This window comes from Lepidochelys kempii, chromosome 3, assembly GCF_965140285.1.
Source record: "Lepidochelys kempii isolate rLepKem1 chromosome 3, rLepKem1.hap1, whole genome shotgun sequence".
Lineage (NCBI taxonomy): Eukaryota > Metazoa > Chordata > Testudines > Cheloniidae > Lepidochelys > Lepidochelys kempii.
The window spans coordinates 128275949-128297672 of NC_136382.1; the positions used below are offsets into that span (position 1 = coordinate 128275949).

The window sequence follows — 21724 nt, forward strand, 5'->3', positions numbered from 1 at the left end:
CCCAGGCAATTGCCCTGCTTGCTTACCCCTTAACACCAGCCATGGCTTTTATATGCAGAAAAACAATTGTTGTGGCACAGCTGGGCTGTGAAGTTTTTTATAGCATGATGGGGGGGGGGGCTTCAGAAAGAAAAAAGTTGAGAACCCGTGGTCTAGAGCTGTGCGTGGACACAAAATTTGTATCCACATCTGATCTGCAACTGTGGTCCGTGGATATAAAATGGATATCCGCAGATTTGCAGGGCTCTATAAATATTCCAGTCACTTCTCAACTCCTCTTCCAGGACACCAGTCCACTGCTGCATCCCAGTCTGAACATTCTCTGCCTCAAGGTTTAGCTCCTTGATGGGTCGCAGGGCTAGAGTTACCCTGTTCTTCAGAGGTATAGCACATATCATTATATAGTAGGAAGAATTATTCCAGATATACTTATCTTCAGAAATGGAGAAGTTTTGTTCACTGGTGTGAACTCTAGGACACTGTCCTGACTTCTGCCCCTCTTCCACTCGTTCTGGAATACCTGTTGCATCTAATGAAAACAGTACTGTCACTTAGTTCTCTTAAGTGGTGGCCCTAACAGCCTTTCAGACCACTGTTGAGGGGTTCTCCCTATTTGGTCAACCTGGAACCGCAAGGTTCATGAAAGGCCTGGGAAATCTCTTTTCACCTATAAAAGTTCCGGCCCTTTTTTGGGATCTTAATATGGTTCTTGGTCTCGTGAAGCATCCTTTGAACTGATGGTGACCTGCTCCTTATTGAATTTGTCTATGAAAACAGCCTTCCTAGTGGCTATTATCTCAGCCATAGAGATGGAGAGACTAGGGGCTTAATAGCAGACCTTCCTTTCACAGTTTTCTATGGGGATAAGGTTTCCTTATGTTTGCATCCCAGGTTCCTTCTAAAGTGTCATTTACCTGCCAGTTATCTTTCTGAAACTGTCTGAGTCCAGTGTGGAGACTGTGTTCTCTATGCTAGATGTCAGAAGGGTGTTTATCCTTCTACCTACATAGGACTAAACCATTTCATAAATCCCCAAGACTTTTTGTTTTGTTTTCAGACAGATCCAAGAACTCTGCTCTTTCTACCCAGAGGCTAACAAAATAGATTTCAGGGTGTATTATATAACTTGTTACAGTGTTGCCAGCATTCTAGCTCCTGCTGGCGTGTCGGCTCACTGGATGAGGTCACAATCTACATCTGTGACTCTCTGCTTAAAAATGTCGCAGTTGCTGAGATCTGCAAAGCTGCTCCATGGTCTTCAGTACGTACCTTCTCCAGACATTATGCTTTAGTTGATGCCTCTAGATCTGATGTGGCAGTCCTTTTCTCTGTAATGGACGCAACTCTGAAGTTCTCAGGGCAGGTCCACACTGCCACTTAAGTTGACCTAATTTATGTTGCTCAGGTGCGAAAAAGACACCCACTGCATGACACAAGTTATAGCGACATAAGCATTGTCCACGCTTCTGCTTTGTCGGCAGGAGACACTTTCCAGCTGACATAGCTTCTCCCTCTCGTGGAGGTGGAATAATTGTGCTGATTGGAGAGTTCTCTCCTGTTGGGATAAAGTGTCTTCACCAGACCCGCTACAGCAGTTGCGCCAATGTAGTACTCCCAGTGTAGATCTGCCCTCAGCGATGGAGAGAAGGAACTAAGGGCAGTTTGCCTGTGCAGCCTGTTATAGCCTCTGTGTGGGGCATGAGGATATCAACACAGCACGTGGGCATGCTGAGTGGACATTGCTAATGAAGATCTCTGATCAAAGGTGCATGCAGCACATGTGCACCTGAAGTGGAGCGCCCCTGGGGCACACATCTCGAAGAAGTACAGTTACTGCACTGGGGAGTAACTTTTTCATAGCATATCAGGGTTTTTTGTTTTATTAAATGTGTACTTTATTTTTCCAGTGTATCTTTAGTGTTTTAGCATTGTAGGGATTAAACATAGATTTTAAAACAATTTTTTTTGTTAGTATTAGTTATTTGTAGTTCTGTTTTATTGGTTATGTAATTTGGCTGTAGTGTTTGTATTTGACCTGGTTCTTTCAGTTGGTATATTTGTTCTGGAATTTGAAAGTTGAGGCGGTCTGTTAACTTTCATGAGACAAGGATGGGAAACTTTTTGTACTAAGTGATTTTTGAATCAGTTAGCCTTTTGGCTGTAGTATCCCTGTGATCCTATTTTAAATTATGATTTTACTTAAATCAGTAAAAATTCAGATAATTGCTGGTGAGGTCAGCAGAACATGTGGCACATGCCAGAATTTTTTTGAGGACTAAAGTTAATGAGATTTGTCTTTGAATTTCATAAGAAATTAAGAGTCTTATAAAAACCATCTTTTTTTGGTTCTGGTCTAAATTTTCTGCTTATGGAGCTTAGTTGTTTTAGTATTAAAATACTGTGCATCTGGCCAGTAGAACAAGACATCCAATAATCAAAAGAAAAAGAATCTTAAAATGAGACAGGTGGCAACTCTGTATACAGTTAACTAACTACAGCCTTTGCACATTGCTTGGACACTGATCTGTTGTTGGTGCTTCCTTCTAACAGCTAGTTGTTGGCTTCTTAAACAATAATAGAAATTAATCCATGCACTTACTCTGCAGGATTAAAGTCCTTGTAGGTTTTCAAGTTGAAAGAGTTAAATGCACTGCATCCTTTTAAAATTGAATAAGCATTGTCTGGCTACAGTTTCACCCTTTCCTGTCTTTTCTTTTCCTGCCTCCTTCCGCATGTTCTGCATGGTTTCTGTCCTGCTGGTGCTGCCTTCACCTGGGTCCTGTGCATGTGTTTCTAACCCCAGGGAGAAGGAATCACTTTGCCTACTACAACTATCACACTTATGAAGGTAATGCTATATTTAATACTGTTCTTTCTTCTTAGTCACTAAAAACAGTGCTGGCAAAAAAAACCAACCCCAACATTTTTTCCCAACGAATGAAAGACCATTCTTGTTTTTGAAATGGGCAGTTTATTATATGAAACACTTATTTTCCTGGATATATCAGATTAATTTTGAATAGTCTAATTACTGGTGAAGAGGTGTCAAATAGGTCTTGAATTAATCAGATACTATTAACCCAAGAGCTAAACCTTCCAGCTAAGACTCACAACTGAATTTCATAAGGCCTTTCCCTGTGGTTAAAGGGCAGCACTCTACTGTGAAGGAAAATGCTCCTTTATCCACCTTGTTGCAGAACACCAGGGGAGTGATTTTTTTTTTTTTAAACCTCCTTCTCCCTCACTGTAGAGGGAAAGGATTTTTTCTTCTCAATGCTCTCTCTTGGCTCTCTGAGTCGGGGATGAAGTATTCAGTAATCTTTGCTTCTTAGGCAGATGCTCGGACCACTGGAAGAACTCTCTCTTCTGTCTTCCCTATAGAGTCCCAGTGGCAATCTTTGGTATTTCTCATATAAGCTGGATACGCTACTCCCTGCTCTGTGTGATACATCTATTAAGCAGAGCATTGATCAGCCGGACTCCAACACATAGATTCCAAGGCCAGAAAGGACCTGTTCTGATTTCCTGTTAGTAAACAAGCCATAAAACTTCCCCAAAATAATTCCTAGAGCTTATCTTTTTAGAAAAGCATCCAGTCTTTTGTTCAGCTGATTACCACCAAATCTTTTTCAGAGTCACTGCTTGCCAGGACAGAGTTGCCCCATTCTGAGCTAAGGGAAACATATCTAAACATACAGCCTTTTTGGTTGCTGCCAAAAGATATTTAAAAAAAAAATTCTAATTTAATAATTACTTAATGTAAAATTCCATGGGGAATGAGATGAGGAACCACAGCAGGGCTGCACTCAGTTACAAGTCTCCCAGTTTTAAAGCTCTGCTCATAACCTGCTGTATAAATCATTGCAGTGTTCTTTGATTCTCCTGATAATGTAACATAATATGCAGTCACAGCCTATTTTGTCAAACAGGAGAAGAGTACAAAACAAGCTTCTCAAGTAGTGCTTGCTTACTACTTGAGAAGCTACTATGGTATAACCTTTACCAATACACCATTTCCCAGTTTATTTAGCAGTTCTCTTCTTTTGTCTTTGTTCCATAGAGTACTTTAAAGACAGTAGTGTTTTTTTTATCAGCAGTGCTATTGCAGTATATAAGTGTAGTATCTTTGCTTGGGGAAATAATAATCCCCTCTGCAGACATTTGGCATCTGGCTCCATTGTTTTATGGAACTTACTCCAGTTTCACAAAGAGCATTGTCCCATAGAGTTGAAAAGCCTCATGAAATCTTGGTTGATTATAGAGAGTAGATTTCATCATGGAGGAATAACTTGTATTACAATTGCAGTTTTTCCACTCAAGCAGTTCTTTAAAATATATTTCTCAATGTAATTTTAACCAATTCCTATATTTAAGATAGCGGAAGACTCCTTTCCTTTGTTGGATCTCTTCGTATAGTAGAATCTGCTAGGCCCATCTTCATTAAGCTGTTTTACAATTTTCAAAGTCTTCTGTTTTACAGTAGAAGTTACCTCCTCACTAGGTGTGTACTATTGTCACAATCTTAGCCATCTACAAGGGCCTGGCAGACTCTATACTGACTAGATTCATGCCACAATTGCAACTACTGCCTGATAGATGGGCATTTTGCTGCCAGATGCATTCCTCACATTCTGTTGGATTGATGGGCACAGGTCATGCAGGCAACACCAGTATATTAGAAACAAAAACATTACAGAGGAACATTACAGAGGAATGGACTGCACTGCCAACTGCAGCATCCAGGCAACACCAGTATATTAGAAACAAAAAGAATCCTAACAATTGTATTGGTCCCTTACTGGATGGAAATAGTAGAATTATCAATAATAATGCAGCAAAGGCAAACATGTTCAATAAATATTTCTGTTATATATTTGGGGAAAAAACAGATGATGTAGTCACATATAAAACTCTTTCCAGTCCACTAGTATCTCAAGAGGATGTTAAACAGAAGTTTCTAAAGTTAGACATTTTTTTAAATGAACAGGGTATATAACTTGCATCAAAGAGTATTTTAAAAGAGCTGGTTGGACCATTAATGGTGATTTTCAATGCAGTATTGGAACATCAAACAGGAATATCAAGGGTGGGGGTCCCACAGGGATTGGCTCTTGGCCCTATACTATTTAACAGTTTGAGTAATAAGTAATAATGGAAGAAAACGTAAAATCATCACTGGTAAGATTTGCAGATGAGACACAAATTGGAGTGGGGTAAATAATGAAGAGGACAGGTCACTGATACAGAATGATCTGGAGTGTTTGGTAAACTGGGTGCAAGTAAACAATATGTGTTTTAATATGGCAAAATGTAAATATGTATATATAGGAACAAAAAAATGTAGACCATACTTCCAGAATAGGAAAAGCAGTGACTCTGAAAAAGATTTGGGAGTTGTAGTGATAATCAGCTGAACATGAGCTCCTGGTGTGATGCTGTGACCCAAAGGACGAATGCAGTCCTGGAATACATAAACAGGAATCTTGAGTAGGTGTAAAGAGGTTATTTTACCTCTATATTTGGCACTGGTGCAGCTGGTATTGGAATACTATGTCCAGTTTTGGTGTCCACAATTCAAGAAGGATGTTGATGAGTAGAGGGGAGCTCAGAGTAGAGCCATGAGAATGATTAAAGAATTAGAAAACCTACCTTGTAGTGATAGACTCTAGAAGCTCAATCTAGTTAGTTTAACAAAATGAAGGTTAAGGGTGACTTGACTGCAGTCTACAAGCATCTACATGGGGAGAAAATATTGATAGTTGGCTCTTCTGTCTTACAGAAAAAGGTATAACACAATCCAATGGCTGGAAGTTGAAGCTAGGCAAATTCAGACTGGAAATAAGGTGTAAATTTTTAACAGTGAGAGTAATTAACCAGTGGAACAACTTAGCAAGGGTCATGGTGGATTCTCTGTCACTGAAGCTTTTTAAATCATGTTTGGATGTTTTTCTAAAAGATCTGCTCTAGAAATTATTTTGGGGAAGTTGTCTGGCTTGTGGTTTATACAGGAGGTCAGACTAGATGATCACAATGGCCACTTTTGGTCTTGGAATATATGAATCAATAAAGTTAACCTGCCCGGTTTAAACAGATGTCTCTCTCCAACATTGCTTTCTGCACTGGTTTAACTAAATCAGTTTAAAATTATACCTTTAGTTAAACTGGTGCCACTCTAGTTAGCTAAATAATGATGTATATATCGAGAGTATGTAATACTGAATGGTAGTGTACTTTGTTTCAAGAGTCCGCCTTTCTCAAATTTATAAATTCACTGTGTAATATCTTTGAATTGGTACAGTTATGAAAGTGGCTATATATCAGTGGTACATTGCACTGATTTTTTTTGTAGAGTGATTAAACAAATATATGAAAATTTAGATCTAAACTAGTTTTGCAAAACAAATATTGTATGAAGTTCCATCTTTCCTTTTGTATTTTTAAACTAAAAGATCAGTGACAAAGCAGTAGGAAAGTTAATAGTGCTTTATATGTTATAAACTTACTTGTTGCTGTATTTTAATAACAAAGTATCTGTGTTGGGCATTGTTGTGGGTTTTTTAAACTGTGCAGTACATGGTTTTTACAACTGGAGCTGGTCAAAACTGGGAATTTGGGGGGAATTTGATCATGTCAGAAGAAACCCAGTTTTTTCAAGATTTCCCATGAACCAGGGACTCTAAAAAAAAAAAAAAAAAAATTAGAAACCACTGAAACGTGGTGTTTCTGAAACTAAATATGCTCCCCGGATCCTGGACAAAATTAGTTCAATCGGAAATGTTTTGTGAAACTTTCAGGTTCAACAAATCAGTATTTCCAGCAAAACTAGTTCATCAGAAAATTTCCAATCAGCTCTAATTACACCTTTATCTTGTTAGGCGGTATGTTGGTAAATCACAAATGTTCATAAATGACTATTCCCTGAATAGTATTAGATGGCAAGATCACCTTTGCAGATTTTTATTACTTCAAATAATATTTGCTTTCCAGATGCTTGTGGGCACTTTGTAAAAATGTGTGCATGCAAATATGAATCTTTGAAGAAATTAATACTATTAAGGAAGTCGTAGAGAAAATATCTTATCAAGGCATTTGAAACGTGTAAAATGCCAAATTAGAAAAGATACAGTTCAATCCCTACACAGTAGTCTAGAAAGGTCTGAGCCGCATAAATAACCAAGTTTAAAATATACAAAAGCTAATTTGATCTCCCTTTTTAAGGTTTGTACTTCCATGTTGGTTTATGATGTCTGTATATGCCAAGTTAGCTTTAACCAACTGCGTCTACAGTGAGAATCTGTAAGAATTTTTCTGCACACGTGCATCTCTGCTGTTGCTACTAATTGTGGCAGATGTAGTGCAGATAGGGTGCAGGCATCTTTACTACCTTATGTCTACACCAGTAAAAATTTTAAACTACACCATCACGTATCTGTATGTGTATAAAATAAAACACAGATCAGTGTTATACACTTACTTCATTGTGCACCTTCTACTACTTTACATGCAATGTGCCCAATAATGCACACATCTCCCTAGGAATTTTACAACATTTCAAAGTTGAGCTTAAAAAATAAAAAGATAGTTTTAAAATGAGTATCCTGCCAAATAAATATTTCCTTTCAGTCTCAAATGTATAATTCCCCTTTGACACACATACATCCCTCCCACTCATGCCCCGCACCTTCCCCCCAAAAAAACTGCATGGTCTGAGTTCCAGGATGAACCATATTTCCATTCTGGACAAGTGACAGGTTTAAAGTTTGATACTTTTGGCCTATTAGGGAAAGGAACAACTTTTCTTAAAATGTAAGTTTTTGGGGGCCGGGATTGTATTTTATATATGTAAACAAGACCTAACCCATTGTAATAATTAGCACCATTGGAATGGGACTGTTACAAGCTTTCCAATGAGAAATGCTGTGTTTGCTTCAGTCTGTTAAAAATCCTGAGTTAGACCTTAACGTTGTGGAATTATGATGAATGGAAAAGTACTTTTCAGAGGTTTTTAAAGTTTTATTAATTCTCGTTTTCTCTCCCTAGCAGTCTGTAAAGTTGTTCTCATGATAACTAAGACACCTGACTTTATTAGTGGATGGATTTAAAAAAAAAATGTATCAGTTATTTTTTTTAAGAAACTATAACGTATGTGGCATATGCATAGTGATATAAAAAGTTTATTGGCTTGGACACTCAATGAGTAATGAAGATTTCTGTAATTTAGATAAACAAAAACTTTGTGACTCCGTACCTTGTCTTGTGTGTTTAATTATATTTTATGGTGTGTATGTCTATGTAAGAAATACCTGACGGTGTGATATAAGGTTTCTCTAGTAAGAGTGTGTGATATGGATTCACTATTCACAAGGGATAAAGTCATGAATGAGAGATGTAGATCATCCCAAGCAAGTGCCTATGTTTATGCCTAGAGGTATTTTCTCTGTGGCATACATAACAGAAGAAATATTTTCGAGTTTTATTATTTGGGATCCTTTTTCATATCTCTCTGCATGAAAACATAGGTGTCTTTGTTAGCATGACTGAAATTCTGGCCGCAGATGAAATCAATAGCAAACTTTCATTGACTTCACTGGGGCCAGGATTTCATCCTGAGTCCAACAGTAGACGGCTCAGAGGAAGCTGTAAAAACCTTTAAGTAAACTAGCACTGCAGAATACTGAGTTATTGGTTTTTAAAACTGTGGTATTTTTAGGTGTAGAATAGTTGCCACTAGTACAGGCCTGAAACTTGCATCTTCAGGGCCTCAGTCAGGTGTCATTTGGATCTGTGGTGTTGGGAATTCTGTATTTCGGAGGAGGAGGTGGAAACACTTGTAAGTTTAAAAACAAAACTTTGTTGTTTTGAATTTTGTAATGTATAAATAAATCCTCGGGAAAAGTATTAATGGGCAGTGTGCAGGTGAGATGATCAAAGGTGTATATGATAAATCATCATGTGTGCCATTTATCACATGGATGTTGCTTCCACATTTGTGTGTGTGTGTAAAGGATTGTTTAATAGCTCTCTCAGATACTATAAATGTCTGAAGTTTTCCTTGAAACATCATATGATGACATTTTAGATTTCTGTAGATTTGCTGTTGTGTAACTTTTTTACTCATTTAAATAAACAAAATGTGCACCCTTCAGAACTACTGTATTTACCAAAGTTAACATAGTAAATTTCAGTAGGATGCAGTGACTTGAATTATGAATTCCTAATATCAAACATATGGTTAGCTTTTTGCCAGTTGTGCAGGCCACATTTGAAGGAATATAAGAGGTAAATGAATGTTCTCTCATTTTTAGCACATTGTCTTGTTTCTTCTGCTGATTCTTTCATCCACCTTAACATTATTTTTTCTCTCTTCTTCTACATTATCACTTATCCCTTCTCCTGTGTCTTCCTTTTTTTGGTCTGTATGTGGCTCTCATCAGCTGCTGTGCTGTCTTCTATGTGCTGGCAGTTAAGTGTAATTCATTAATATCCTGTTACAATAAAGCACTGGCATATAGTATTTCAAAGATATGAATGTTTGTGAACTTTGCGGGCAGTGCAGACAGCAGCATAGTGGAAGTAAAGCACCTTGGATGAGGAGATCAACCTAAGAAGATGAATGTGCAAGTGAAGTGCCCTTTAAGGATATGGGCTTCTAAAACAGTCATGTATTCAGTGGTCTGCTGGTAAGGAAGAACTTGCATACCAAGAGAAACTTGAAAAGAAATTAGATCGTTTACCTTAAAGAGGTGACTAGAGGGGTGTCATAAAAATATATACACTGAGTGGTAAAGAGAAGGTAGATCAGGTGCTTCTGCTCTCTGTATTTCAGGATGCAAGATCAAGGGGATGGTCAATTAAATTTAAAGGTAGCAGATTCAAAACTGATAAAAGGAAATACTGTCTCTACACAAAGCATAATTAGACTATGGAATTTATTGCCACAAAATGTCTTTTGAAACCAAGAATAGAGCAAAAAGGGATTAGACAGTCATGGATAATAAGAATATCTGAAGTTTTGTTAATTAATATGAACAAAAAAATGGAATGAATATATGATTTCGTGATTCACGGCTTAGACCAATATCTGTTAGAGATTGGGGATGAGAGGGTAATCATCCCAAATCTGCCTACATTGCGGCTTCTTGCAACTTTCTCTGAAGCATCAAGTACTGGTTGCTGTTGAAGACTGAACACTGGGCTACATGGATTGTGGGTTGATCTAGTCTGGCAGTTCCTGTGTTCCTAGACAGAGACCTGAAAATGTAGGTTAACAGAAGCTCCGGAATTAGGAGTGATTTTTAAGGGCCTTTCAGGAATCTTGAGAACTTAGAACTATAGAACTTAGTTCTGGACTCTGAATAAACTTTCAATTTCTGACTGATAAAATGTCAAATTAATCATGGGTGTGAAAGAATGTGGATAGACACTATACTTACCTCTTGTTTTTAGATGCTGAAGCAAGCATACATCTTTGTTGCTATAAAAGATGTGTAGTGGGGCTGTTTAAATGACATATACTCTAGACATACAATTGCTCCCCAGACTGAGTTGCAATACAATAATTGAGAGATTTCCAATGGCTTTTGTCCCCATGAAGATCCCATATGTATTGGTTTCCATTTTAACTGACAAGATTACCACTCCCCCATTGAAGAGCATTTATACATGTGCTGTAATTTGAATAATGTTCTCTAGTGCTTTTGTGTGCAGACTGAAACTAAAAATAATTGGAATGCTATTTGTAGGCAACAATATTTTTCATCTTGTGGCCAGCTGTGTGTCCCATTCTAGATATCCGATATAGAGATTTTGAACTTCTGCACTCGTTCTTGAGGGGGGAAAGTAAGATGCATAAGTTTCCATTAGCATTGAAAGCTGTAATACCTACCTGTAAAACGAATTTGTGTATATGCATGCAAATCAATGGTACATGGCGAGAGGAGATGGCAGCTAAGTTCTCTCCTCTTCGGTACGTCGCAGTAAAAGGTGCATGTGTTTGCGCACATGCACACATTTGGTTTTCTTTGGTGGGAAAGGGAGAAGTAGGGGTTAGTATATACATTTTAAAGAGAATAATATTCTTAGGGTCTCCGGTTGCTCTTTTATCCCTGGTTTCATTTTCTGCAAGATCAAAATGTAGGTTGCTGGGACTGAAGATAAGCTCAGGAGGAACATTACTGCAGTCATAGTCCTTTTACAATGTATCTTAATTGTCATTTCTCATCCATGAGGAAGAAGCTGACACATAGGCATATGTTTAGTAGGGTAACAGTTTTTACACAGAACAGTTTTTTTTTTGCTCTTTGACTTGTTTCAGCATCTGGTAAAGGGGAAAAAAGTTGGTCTCACAAGCTACCTGACACAGTGATTGAGGTATTGATGGCAATGTGCATTTCATTAGAGGTGCTGTGATAGAGACAAGGCTTAGACCTATATCTGTGGTGCTGACATCTACACATTTCATACAAATATTTTTGAAATCCTTATTTTTTCTTTCTCTGTTTGTATATATCAGAACTTATTTTCCACAAGCTTCTTCTATACTGTAAGCTACCATTTAAGCACAAGTGGAAATATAAAAGAATATGTACAGTAGAAAGCTCTAAGAAAAAGATTATCCTTTCTAAAGTTGTTAAAGCAATTTTCTGTTGCATGGGCTTTCCTGTTTAATATTTACCATCCATATTATCTTTCTTCACATAAACTTTAGTAACTGTTTCTAATAAAGTTTAAGGACACAAATTAGATTAATTTTTGGTTAACATTCAGAATTAGATGTTTTGAGTTTTCCAATATGAATTAGAAATAATCAAGCCACATTTGCAAATCAAGTGCTTTACGCTTACTCTACAGATGGTTCTGACTCCAGAGATAAGCCAAAACTCTATCGTCTACAATTAAGTGTCACTGAAGTTGGAACAGAAAAATTTGATGACAATTCTATCCAGGTGAGGAAAAACAGCCTCAAGTGAAAGAGCTGATCTGAACTTCAACCAGTCACATGTGTAATCCTGGGAGCGAACTCAGTTCACTGAGGACCATAACGATTTAATTATTTAACCCCCTCAGCATGGGCCTCACGCTTTCCTGTTAGTAAGCATTAATGCAGAATGCATTTAAAAAAAGCCACTCTGTACCTACCAGTTTACTTCATCCTCACCACATCTGGCTGAACTGACTTACCCTTACAAGTCAGAAGGGCAGATAAATCTAAATGCAAACACAAAGGATTTTCTGTTGATCAGAATGCTTTGATTTTTTTTTTTTCTGTTTTGCTTAAAGAAGAAACTGAAGGCGTGATCCTTTAAACACAAAAATGAATACAGGCTGTCCTTGGACTTACGACACAATATGTCATAATTTGGAACCGCAATCCACTCCATTGCGTGACCAAGCATCATAAAGTTGAAACCAATTGTAAGTCAAATTGGTGTCAATTGAGAAGCGTGGCAAGTCAAACGTCGTAAAGTTGAGGACTGCCTGTAGTCCATTGAGGAAAAATTCCTAATCTTACCACAGGTACCTATTTGGCTGCAACTACTTTGGCATCAGAATTGCCTCACAGTCTTTAATGTATTTATCCTCACAACAACTTTGTAATCTAGGGAAGTACGGGGAACTGAGGCACAGAGAGACTGTAACATGCCCTAAGTCGCACATGATGATTGTGGCAGAGGAGTCTCTCATGTCCCAGGCTACCACCCCAACCACTGAACCATCCTCCATCATCATCCACTTTACTAGTATGTATTCGCAGGTTCAAGTCTTTTTATCCACGAAAGGACTCACGTGTTGCAATATCTATCTTTTAGACCTCTTGAAAATTACTGGAATTCACATACCCTGAGTTTTAGGTGCCTAAGATCCCTATAAAATGAATGGGAAGATGGGAGGATGGGATCCACAAAAATCAACCTGCTAGTTGGGGAGCTACTTAAGCCCCGCCCCTTTCTTGGATCCAGGGTGCGGGGAAGTGCCTATCTCTGTTAGTGATCTGCAGCTGGGAACCCCTCACCAGGAGTCAGGCGGGTTAGAGATCCAAGCAGTTTCTTGCAAGAAAGGCTTAGGTGCCTGTCTAACGCCACACAGATGCCTGTGGTGGAGAGACCTCCCTTATCCCAGTAGTTAGGGCACTCACTAGGATGTGGGAGGCCTCTCTCAATTCTCCCTGCTGCCCGATGAGAAGGTATTTTAACAAGGATCTCCCATATCTCAGGTGAGTGCCCTAATCACTGGTCTATGGGATAATCTGACATGGGCCATCTGTGTCTCTTGTTGAAGCCATTTCACTTTAATAAAATATTATTTGGGCCGGAAACTACGAGAATCACTCTAGTCCAGTGACTAGGTCATTCACCACAGAGTTGGTAGACTCCTGTTCAAATCTCCTCTTATCAGAAAGAAGATGGAATTGAACTGGAGTTTTCCAATCCCAGGTGATTACCCTAACCACTGGGCTAAGGGTTATAAGAGACGCCTCTCCTCTCTACCCCCCCCCCCCACCAAAATATGGAGTTAGGCAAGCTTTGAGCATGTCTATCAGATCAGACCGCACAGGCAAGGTAGGTGGATCAGTGCCTATCTTCCCCTATGTAGCGGGGCGAGACTCACCAGTGCGGCGTCTCCTGCTGGCTCTCCAGGGAATTAGCTCTTCCAGCACTGGAGCGCCCTCTGCAGGCCGGTTTCTCACTGGCCACGTGTCCCTCCTGGACCCTGGTGCCTTTTTCCCTTGGTTCTGTCCCAGCAGGACCCCCACTCTGGGTCTCCCCTCCCAGGGAACCCCCAACCCTCTAGACCCACCTTGCCTCAGTGGCTACTGCCACTCATCAGCTACTCATTCATTGGGGCACACTGCAGTGTAATGGCCACTCATCACAGGCAAGGGGGTAGGATCTGCTGCCTTTGCTTATCCTCAGGCTGCCCCTCTGCAGCCCCAGTGCCTCTGTAGGCCTTCACCAAGGCCTTCAACCTGGGGGTTTATCAGGCTGGAGGTCCCCAGCTCCCTTTGCCCTTCCCCAGTGCTGCTGTGCTCAGGTACCCTGTTCCCAGGCAGCTAGCCCTTCCCACTCCAGGGCTAAAGTGGGATGACTTTAGCTCCTAATTAAGCTGGGCACAGCTGTGGCTGCTACTCCAATCAGCCTAGCTTGGCTGTTTTAACTCTTTTTTTTCCCCAGCTGCAGCCCTCTCCAGGGTTGCTTTAACCCCTTCGGGACGCTACACTCTAGTTTGAGAATTGTGCTGGGATTGAAGTATCAGGCAGCTGTGTGCACGCTCAGAGGCAGAATCTTAGGCACTTAAAGAACTTCTACAGCAAAAATGTAGGCACCGAAGGAACCTATGGGGTTAGGCAGTTTTGTGTGGATCACAGTGGTACCTAAAACTCAGACTTAGGTTCCTAAATCCCTTTGAATCTTGTAATACAATTATGGGCAGCATATTTATAACAAAACAGTATATTAATAATGTGTAAAGTATATTTTGAGCAGAAATATTTAGCTTAAAATGTGCTGCAAAAACATGTTATGGTTGTCTTCCTTTGGAGCAAAGCTTAAACTAAGATTAAATTACTGATGCTTTAATTGGTAAATTTCTAATGAAAGTTCAGAGGCAGGAGTAAAACTATATCAATATATTGCAATTAGGGTGAATTGCGATACACAGTTATGCTTTGTTTCTGCAGTGATTCTGAGTTAGGTCATTTTAGAACTATTTAATATTTGTATTTCCAGTTGTTTGGTCCAGGAATTCAGTCTCATCACTGTGACCTCACCAATATGGATGGAGTTGTTACTGTTACACCAAGAAATATTGATGCTGAAACTTATGTGGAAGGTCAGCGTATTTCAGAGACCACCATGCTGCAGAGTGGCATGAAGGTTCAGTTTGGATCATCTCATGTATTTAAATTTGTGGATCCCAGTCAGGACCACATTATTCCTAAAAGAACTCTAGATGCAGGTCTCATGATCAAAGGTCCAAGGCACAAAACTGGGTGAGTACATAATCATATTTTTTTGAGTTAAAATAATATAGAGTCTTGAGTGTAAGACCATCAGGCTGAGTGTGGCTACTCTTAATTGTTCTAAGTTAAATTTATAGTAGAAATAACTATTATAATACTTTAGCTCCACCTTGTGAAGTTTTTAGGACTTGCATATGTTTCGTTATTAAATATAGAAGTGTATTTTTCTCATGACACGGAATCACAAAAATGGGGGGAAAAAAGCAAAATTATTAGAATCCTAACACATTTCACGGCAGCTCAGTCAAACACTAGGAACATAAGGAATTTACTAACTTTACATAGTGAGTCTGGTGCTTTTCTTTTTCCTTAGACAGTAACTTCGGAAGTTTCATTAGAGCAGATGTGAATAAACAAAACAGGAAAAGATGTACTCTGGGTGCATCTCTTCTGTTTGCCACCTACAATCCAGATACAATGTAACAAGAGTTTCAAAAAATATCTGGATTCCCCCTCAGAAATGGATGATGGCAAAACTCCATTTGAGATGTCAGAATAGGGAGCCCAATATTTTACCTTGTGGCCTTGTCTTCCAGATGTGTAACAGTTGCTCCTCTTTTTTCTGTGCCTAGAGTCCATCAATCCAAAGTTTCTCCTATCATTTGTGTTCATATTATTTTGATGGGTGCAGTATAAAAACATAGATTAGATATTGCCTGGCCTTAGGGCTTCATGTTCATTGGGGATGTAAATATGCAGAGAGCCCCAAGAGTTAAAATCATACGGAACTACTTGGAAGATGTAAAATATTGATGATCTGCTCACGTCTCTGACTGGTCCAAAGGAAACTACTAGAGTAGGATGTCTGGGTGGAAGACATTGAGGCACAAAAGCTGATTATGTTAGAAATTATCCATTTTGAAAAACTGGGTGAGAAGAGGCATATTATGCTGTCATTCAGTGTTGCCAGTTAATTTTAAAAATCTGTACTTTTTACCACACTCCTCTTCCTATTCTGGATTTATGTTTAAAACTGGAAGTACATGTGGGCATTCAGTATAAGAAGTTAAAAAGAATTTTGTGAAAGCTGCTTTTCTGTGATCTTCATTATGGGCGAAGAGTTATTCCTTCAAAGACATTGGTCCAGAATCAGTCAGTCAACAGGTTTCTATCCTTTTTTGTGATTCCCCTTCAACCCCCCCCTTCTCTCCCCCCCCCAATATCAGAGGAAGTCCAGTCAACATTTGAAGTGTAGTTTATAGATGTTACATTCCTTTCAAGGTCACAAAATACAATACACCAATATATCAACTCTTGAACAGTACCATACTTTTGAATTGGTTTAAAAAATATTCACAGTCCAAAGATGGAGCAGCTCACTGAATGTGGAGAGGGTGTTCCTCTCCTTGGCAAGCATTCAGAAATGTAATCCTAACTGAGAGCAAAGAAAAAAGTGTCCTTTGTAAAACCTGTACACTTTGTTTAACTTCATAAGTTAAACCTATTTTATGTTCTTCACCTAAATAAACCACTGGCAAAAACTACTGTTTTACAACCATTTTAAATTATGATCTGAGGAGTGACCACATTAAACAGTCTACTGTAGTATTTGAAACTCAGATTCTTTTGCAAAAAGGCTATACTCACTTATTGAGTTCTCTCTGAGATCTGTTGCCATGCATATTTTCTCAATTCAGAACAGACCAAAATTCTGTAAAGTTGATAATTTTATAGTTGATATGCAGCTTTTTTCTCTACAGGATTACTGCAGTAATTAGAAAGTAACACCTCTTTTTGTGACTTGGGTGGCTGTGCTCAGGTCCAGAAATATCCATTGTTATAATTAATTTCCAGTGTCTATCTTCATAGAGTGGGTGTTGGAGTACTGCTGCAACAGAAACCTTTATGTGCAGTGGGGGTACCCAAAACACACACAACGTTATATTTTCATTGGCTTCTTCCCTGTGCTGGGATTTGGCTTCAAACTCCCTAATTTTGTCACCCTGCGGACTCCCATTGGTTGTAGGGGTGTCTAATTATGCGTTTGAGTTTTTCATGCTAGAGAAGTTTGTTGCCAGGGAGTATAAGGTGATACTACCTAGAGATGTAGGGTCCCATCTCTAGGTAGTAATCAGATCTTTGATAGTTCATGGATAATATTTTCATTGAAGAATTAATGTTTTATAATTGTGTTCTCAAAACCCAGGAAAACGTATTTGTTTCCTATCCTGTGGTGAGTGTAATGAAATTTGTATCATGTAAAGGTTTCCAGTTTAAGCCTTTTTTATCAATTAGTAGGCAAAAAGGATTGCACTTCACTAAAAATCGACGTGTGTGTTCCAGTTCATTTGTCCAAATTAGTCTACGTGCAGAAGACTAAAGAAGCTCACTGCAGGCTGCTCTCCTAAAACATAGCAAATTGTAAAGCAGTCAAGGGTACATCAGACTCTCCAGGCTTCAAGGAGTGTTGCGCTTGCAGCGAGGTGATCCCAGTCACAGACAAGCACTCCCAGTGCATTCGCTGCCTCAGTGAGGGCCACAGCCACTAAAGTGTACCCTCTGTCAGCAGCTCTGACCGACATCCTGCAAGGACACGGAGCTCCACCAAAAAATCATCTTTATGGAGGCAGCTTTCTGACCCCAGCCCTCCAGTGAGCATGACTCTTCCCCTCAACCTTTGCCTTGGAAAGATAGTGAGTTGAAGAAACTGTCTGGGTACTCCACTCACAAGTCGAAAAAGAGAGTGGGAAGTCCCCTCAGCGAGCCCAGGAATAACCAAAAGCGATTACCATCTCACTTGGTTGGTATCCTCAGCACCACCGGCACCAAAATCATCCAGCACCCACACCTCATAGCACAGTTGGTGTCCAGTACTGTTGATAGGCTTGCAGACCCTTTGGGCTTGGGCACCGATTCTGTGGTACAAAGACACCAGGGCAGACTCCCTAAGATGCTTCTGGTATGCGAGCTGTCGTCCGTACCACCAGCAGCATTGACCCATTCGGCATTGGAGAGATTGGTATAGATGAGGTCCCAATGTCCCTGGCACCACCACCAGTGTCAGGACACTCCGTACTGGCAGAATTCCATCAGGCTGGTGACCTGGCTATGTTGGAAGCTCCTGACACTCAGTCCCTTGGTACCAGAACTGAGCCATGGCCAGTCAAAGATTATTTCCCCCACAGTTATGCCATGGCCCTCTGATGTCAAGTGAGGGATTGGGCAGTGAGCCAGCTGGGGTTTCTTTATACTCCTCCAAAGCTCTATATGGGACACAATATCAACAGGGTCCAGGAATGTACTACCCGATGGCACCACCATCATCTTGGTATAGTCACCCTTGAGCAACTCCACCAGGCCCTATGCTACTGCAGTGGCGATACAGGGACCTCTGGTGACTCACCAACAGCTTGCTTCAAGGTCACCGAGCATCATCCGAAAGCCTCCCAGGCACTCCCCCTCAGCTACACCATCGTATGCCTCAGAATCCCAAGAAGTGGAGGAGCAGGAGGGGGACACAGAGGAGGAGATCACACCCAACGCCATATCCTCTTCTTCGCTGGGCAAAGTGATCATGCCATCACCACTTTCCATGGCGGATGACTTCTGCTTGTTCCAAGAGCTGGCAAAGAGAGTGGCGGACGCACTTTACATGCCATTGGAGTTGGTTAAAGATACGCATCACCAGCTTATTGACATCCTTCATTCTTCATCTACTTCCAAAATCGCATTGCCAATCAACAAGGCCATCCTACACCCAGCTAAGACGGTGTGGCAAACCCCGGCCTCAGTGACTCCAACATGCAAGCAGGTGGACAAAAAATATGATGTCCCCACAAAGGAATCAAAGTTCCTATTCACCACCCACCATCAAATTCCATCATAGTGGATGCTGTGAACTCTCATGTCTGACAGAACCACTCTTAAGACAACACCCTATGACAGAGACTGTAAGGCGTATTCCTCAGCCAACTTACAGTTCTGAATTGCCAACTGCGAGGCACTCACAGCAAAGTGTGACTACATGAATTACGATAAATTACACAACTTTATTGATAAGCTGCCAGAGAGCTCCCGGGATTCCTTCAAGGCCATCATCCAGGAGGGACAACTGGTAGCCAAAACATCTTTGCAGTTGGCCCTTGATGCTGTTGACACGGCTGCCAGTACCATCTCTACGGCTGTGTTAATGAGATGGGAGTCATGGCTCCACCTCTTGGGATTCCTAAAGGAGGTGTGGACCACGGTGGAGGACCTCCCCTTTAAGGATGAAGCTCTTCGCCAAGAAGACTGATGCCTCTCTCTCTGAAGGATTCCATGGCCACTCTCAGGTCACTGGGAATCTTCACATAAGGGCAAAAGACATTTTAGCTCTCAATACCAACAGAGGCCTTATTCATCCCGATTCCCCTCACAACGGAACTATGAGCCCCAGTGGAAAAAGGGAAAGTTCTCAAAGTAAAAGCCATCAGGCTCCCACTCCTTGACCCAACTGCCTGCCCCTAAACACCACTTTTTACGGGCAAGTCAAGGCTCTGCGAGACCACTCCCCACTACTGTCTGTGACCATGCACCCATTTGGCCACTGTTTGGCAGCGTTCCGTAGTGCCTGGGACCATATAACCCATCAGACAGATGGGTCCTAGAGATCATCAGATGCGGATATTCCATCCACTTCACCTCCCTGCCCCCTCCAGAACACCCTTTCCCATCATCCCTTTTCAGGGACCCTTCTTATGAGTTTACTCCAGCAGGAGATAGATCGCCTCATGCGGTATGAGCCATAGAACCAGTACCTCAACATTTACAAGGCCAGGGGTCCTACTCTTGTTATTTCCTATTACCCAAATGGAAGGCCAGTTGGAGACCCATCCGGGAGCTCAGAGCTCTCTTACTACTATGTCAGTTTCACTGTACACACGCAAACCAAGGGACAAAATATTTCAATCATTGTAATTTATAGATAGGCAAAGTAAGAAAAGTGCTGCTTAAGAATTTATTAGAATTCTGTTTAAGGATATTTACTTTTTGTCAACATCACATATCAAAATATACAATTTGTGTTTCAATGGTTATAAAGCTTTCACTTCCTGAATCTCAACATCTACAATCAATACATTTTCTTGTCTTACCACCCCGTAGTTTCCTGCCACTGTGAATATTTAAATAGATAAAAATTGAAGGAAAAAAAAAGAAAATTTAAATCAATAAAAACAGAACAAATGCTTAAAAGTAAACATTGATATTGAAACATCAAAATCATAAAAAAGAAATTGAATTCTGTCAAGCCTATGTATAGTTCCTATAAATACAATATTTTAAATACAAATATTAATAAATAAGACAGTATGGCAGAGCTGTTTGGTTTGCAGTGTATTTGCGTAACTATCCTGTGTCATTGTTTTTTATACTGCTTATTTGTAATTCTTGAAAGTTACTAGAGGTTTTTTTGGTCTTAATCTTCTTAGGGTTGTTCAGGAAACAACATTTGATCTGGAGGGAGATGTTCACAGTGGAACAGCATTACCAGCGAGCAAGGTATTAAACTGTGACTAGACTGGGCAAAAATGATATAAATTTATAGTTTTATATTCTCAGTTCATAAATCTCACCAATTATGAAATATTGTGTGGTTCTCAAGTGGCACTAGGTAAGCTTTTTGGATGAGTGACTGTCTTTTTATGTCTGTATAGCATCTAGCATACTTTCTGTTTAGGGAGAGAAGAACTTTTTTTAGGAAAAGAACTGCAATTTTTAAAAATATTTTGAAACATGTCAGAGATTTGGAGTAGTAGCATAAGTTCTGGAAGAAATGGTTTACTGGATGGAGGACAGGTTACACAGTCAAAAGTGCGTGAGCAAATGAAGTGGGGGAAGAATGCATTGTAAAACCACTTGTAAAACTGAAGCCCATGATGCTGACGATAGCTGACCTATAAAGAGGAAAAAATGGATTTGTGTGCCCTTTTATGCTTCTTTGGTGTATAAAGAAAAGCAAGATTTTTTTACAAAAATAGGAGTGTTCCTTCCTCCCCCCCCCCCTTTTTTTTTTTTTAAACATTAGAAATTCAGGTTCTGTCTAGCTTCGGGGAGGGACTGAATATTGGAAAACTAGTGAAATAGCAGCATACGTCAGCAGTATAAACACTGAGCAATTGAAAGGGGAAAAGATTTTTAATCGGTGTTTAAAAACGTCTTTGTTTTTTTATTCTATTACTGAGGTTTTATTTAACCTCCGTAACTAACATTTTGGAGAAAGGCAGCCCTTTATTCCTAGTTTTGGAATTATTCTATATTAAAGCTGTTTTAAGCAAGAATCTGTAGAATCTTTGCATCATCAGCACTGTTATTGGCTTTCTGTTAATGTTAACTTCATTGGTTTTAACATTCCTGCCAGTACATTGCCAAAAATACATTTCTAGTTGGCTGTTGTGATGTTTTGAATAGCTAGTATGAAAATTTCATTGTGGTGAGAAAACATGCTGCATTGCTGTCTTCTTCTGTTCTGTAGTCTTCTCTGTTCCCTGTGCCTTTCTGGCAGCCTTGACATTTTTTTCCACAGTGATGAACATAAGTCTTGGCTGATCTAATGCATGCATGATAAAGATTTGTCTTTCTGTTTGAGTTAGAGCACCAACAGACTGGATGGTGACAGAACTTCATCAGCATCCAGCACAGCTGAACGAGGAATGGTGAAGCCAATGATTAGAGTGGAACAGCAGCAAGATTATCGCAGGCATGATGGCAGGTAGGAAATACGTTATC

The 21724-nt window shown here is 39.9% G+C and overlaps 1 protein-coding gene across 18 annotated transcripts in view; it reads left to right on the plus strand.

The window, feature by feature from the left end:
* Nucleotides 1-21724, plus strand: part of AFDN (afadin, adherens junction formation factor) — a 213269-nt gene that overhangs the window by 95074 nt on the left and 96471 nt on the right. For 13 of the 18 annotated variants that reach the window (XM_073337925.2, XM_073337933.2, XM_073337939.2 and 10 more), the window contains exons 9-13: nt 2804-2848; nt 11851-11945; nt 14727-14989; nt 20428-20497; nt 21589-21707. In XM_073337925.2, coding sequence (XP_073194026.1) covers nt 2804-2848; nt 11851-11945; nt 14727-14989; nt 20428-20497; nt 21589-21707 — 592 coding nt within the window. Of the gene's footprint in view, nt 1-2803; nt 2849-11850; nt 11946-14726; nt 14990-20427; nt 20498-21588; nt 21708-21724 lie in introns of those variants that run through there. The other 5 variants (XM_073337931.2, XM_073337932.2, XM_073337937.2 and 2 more) reach the window with 2 other exon arrangements.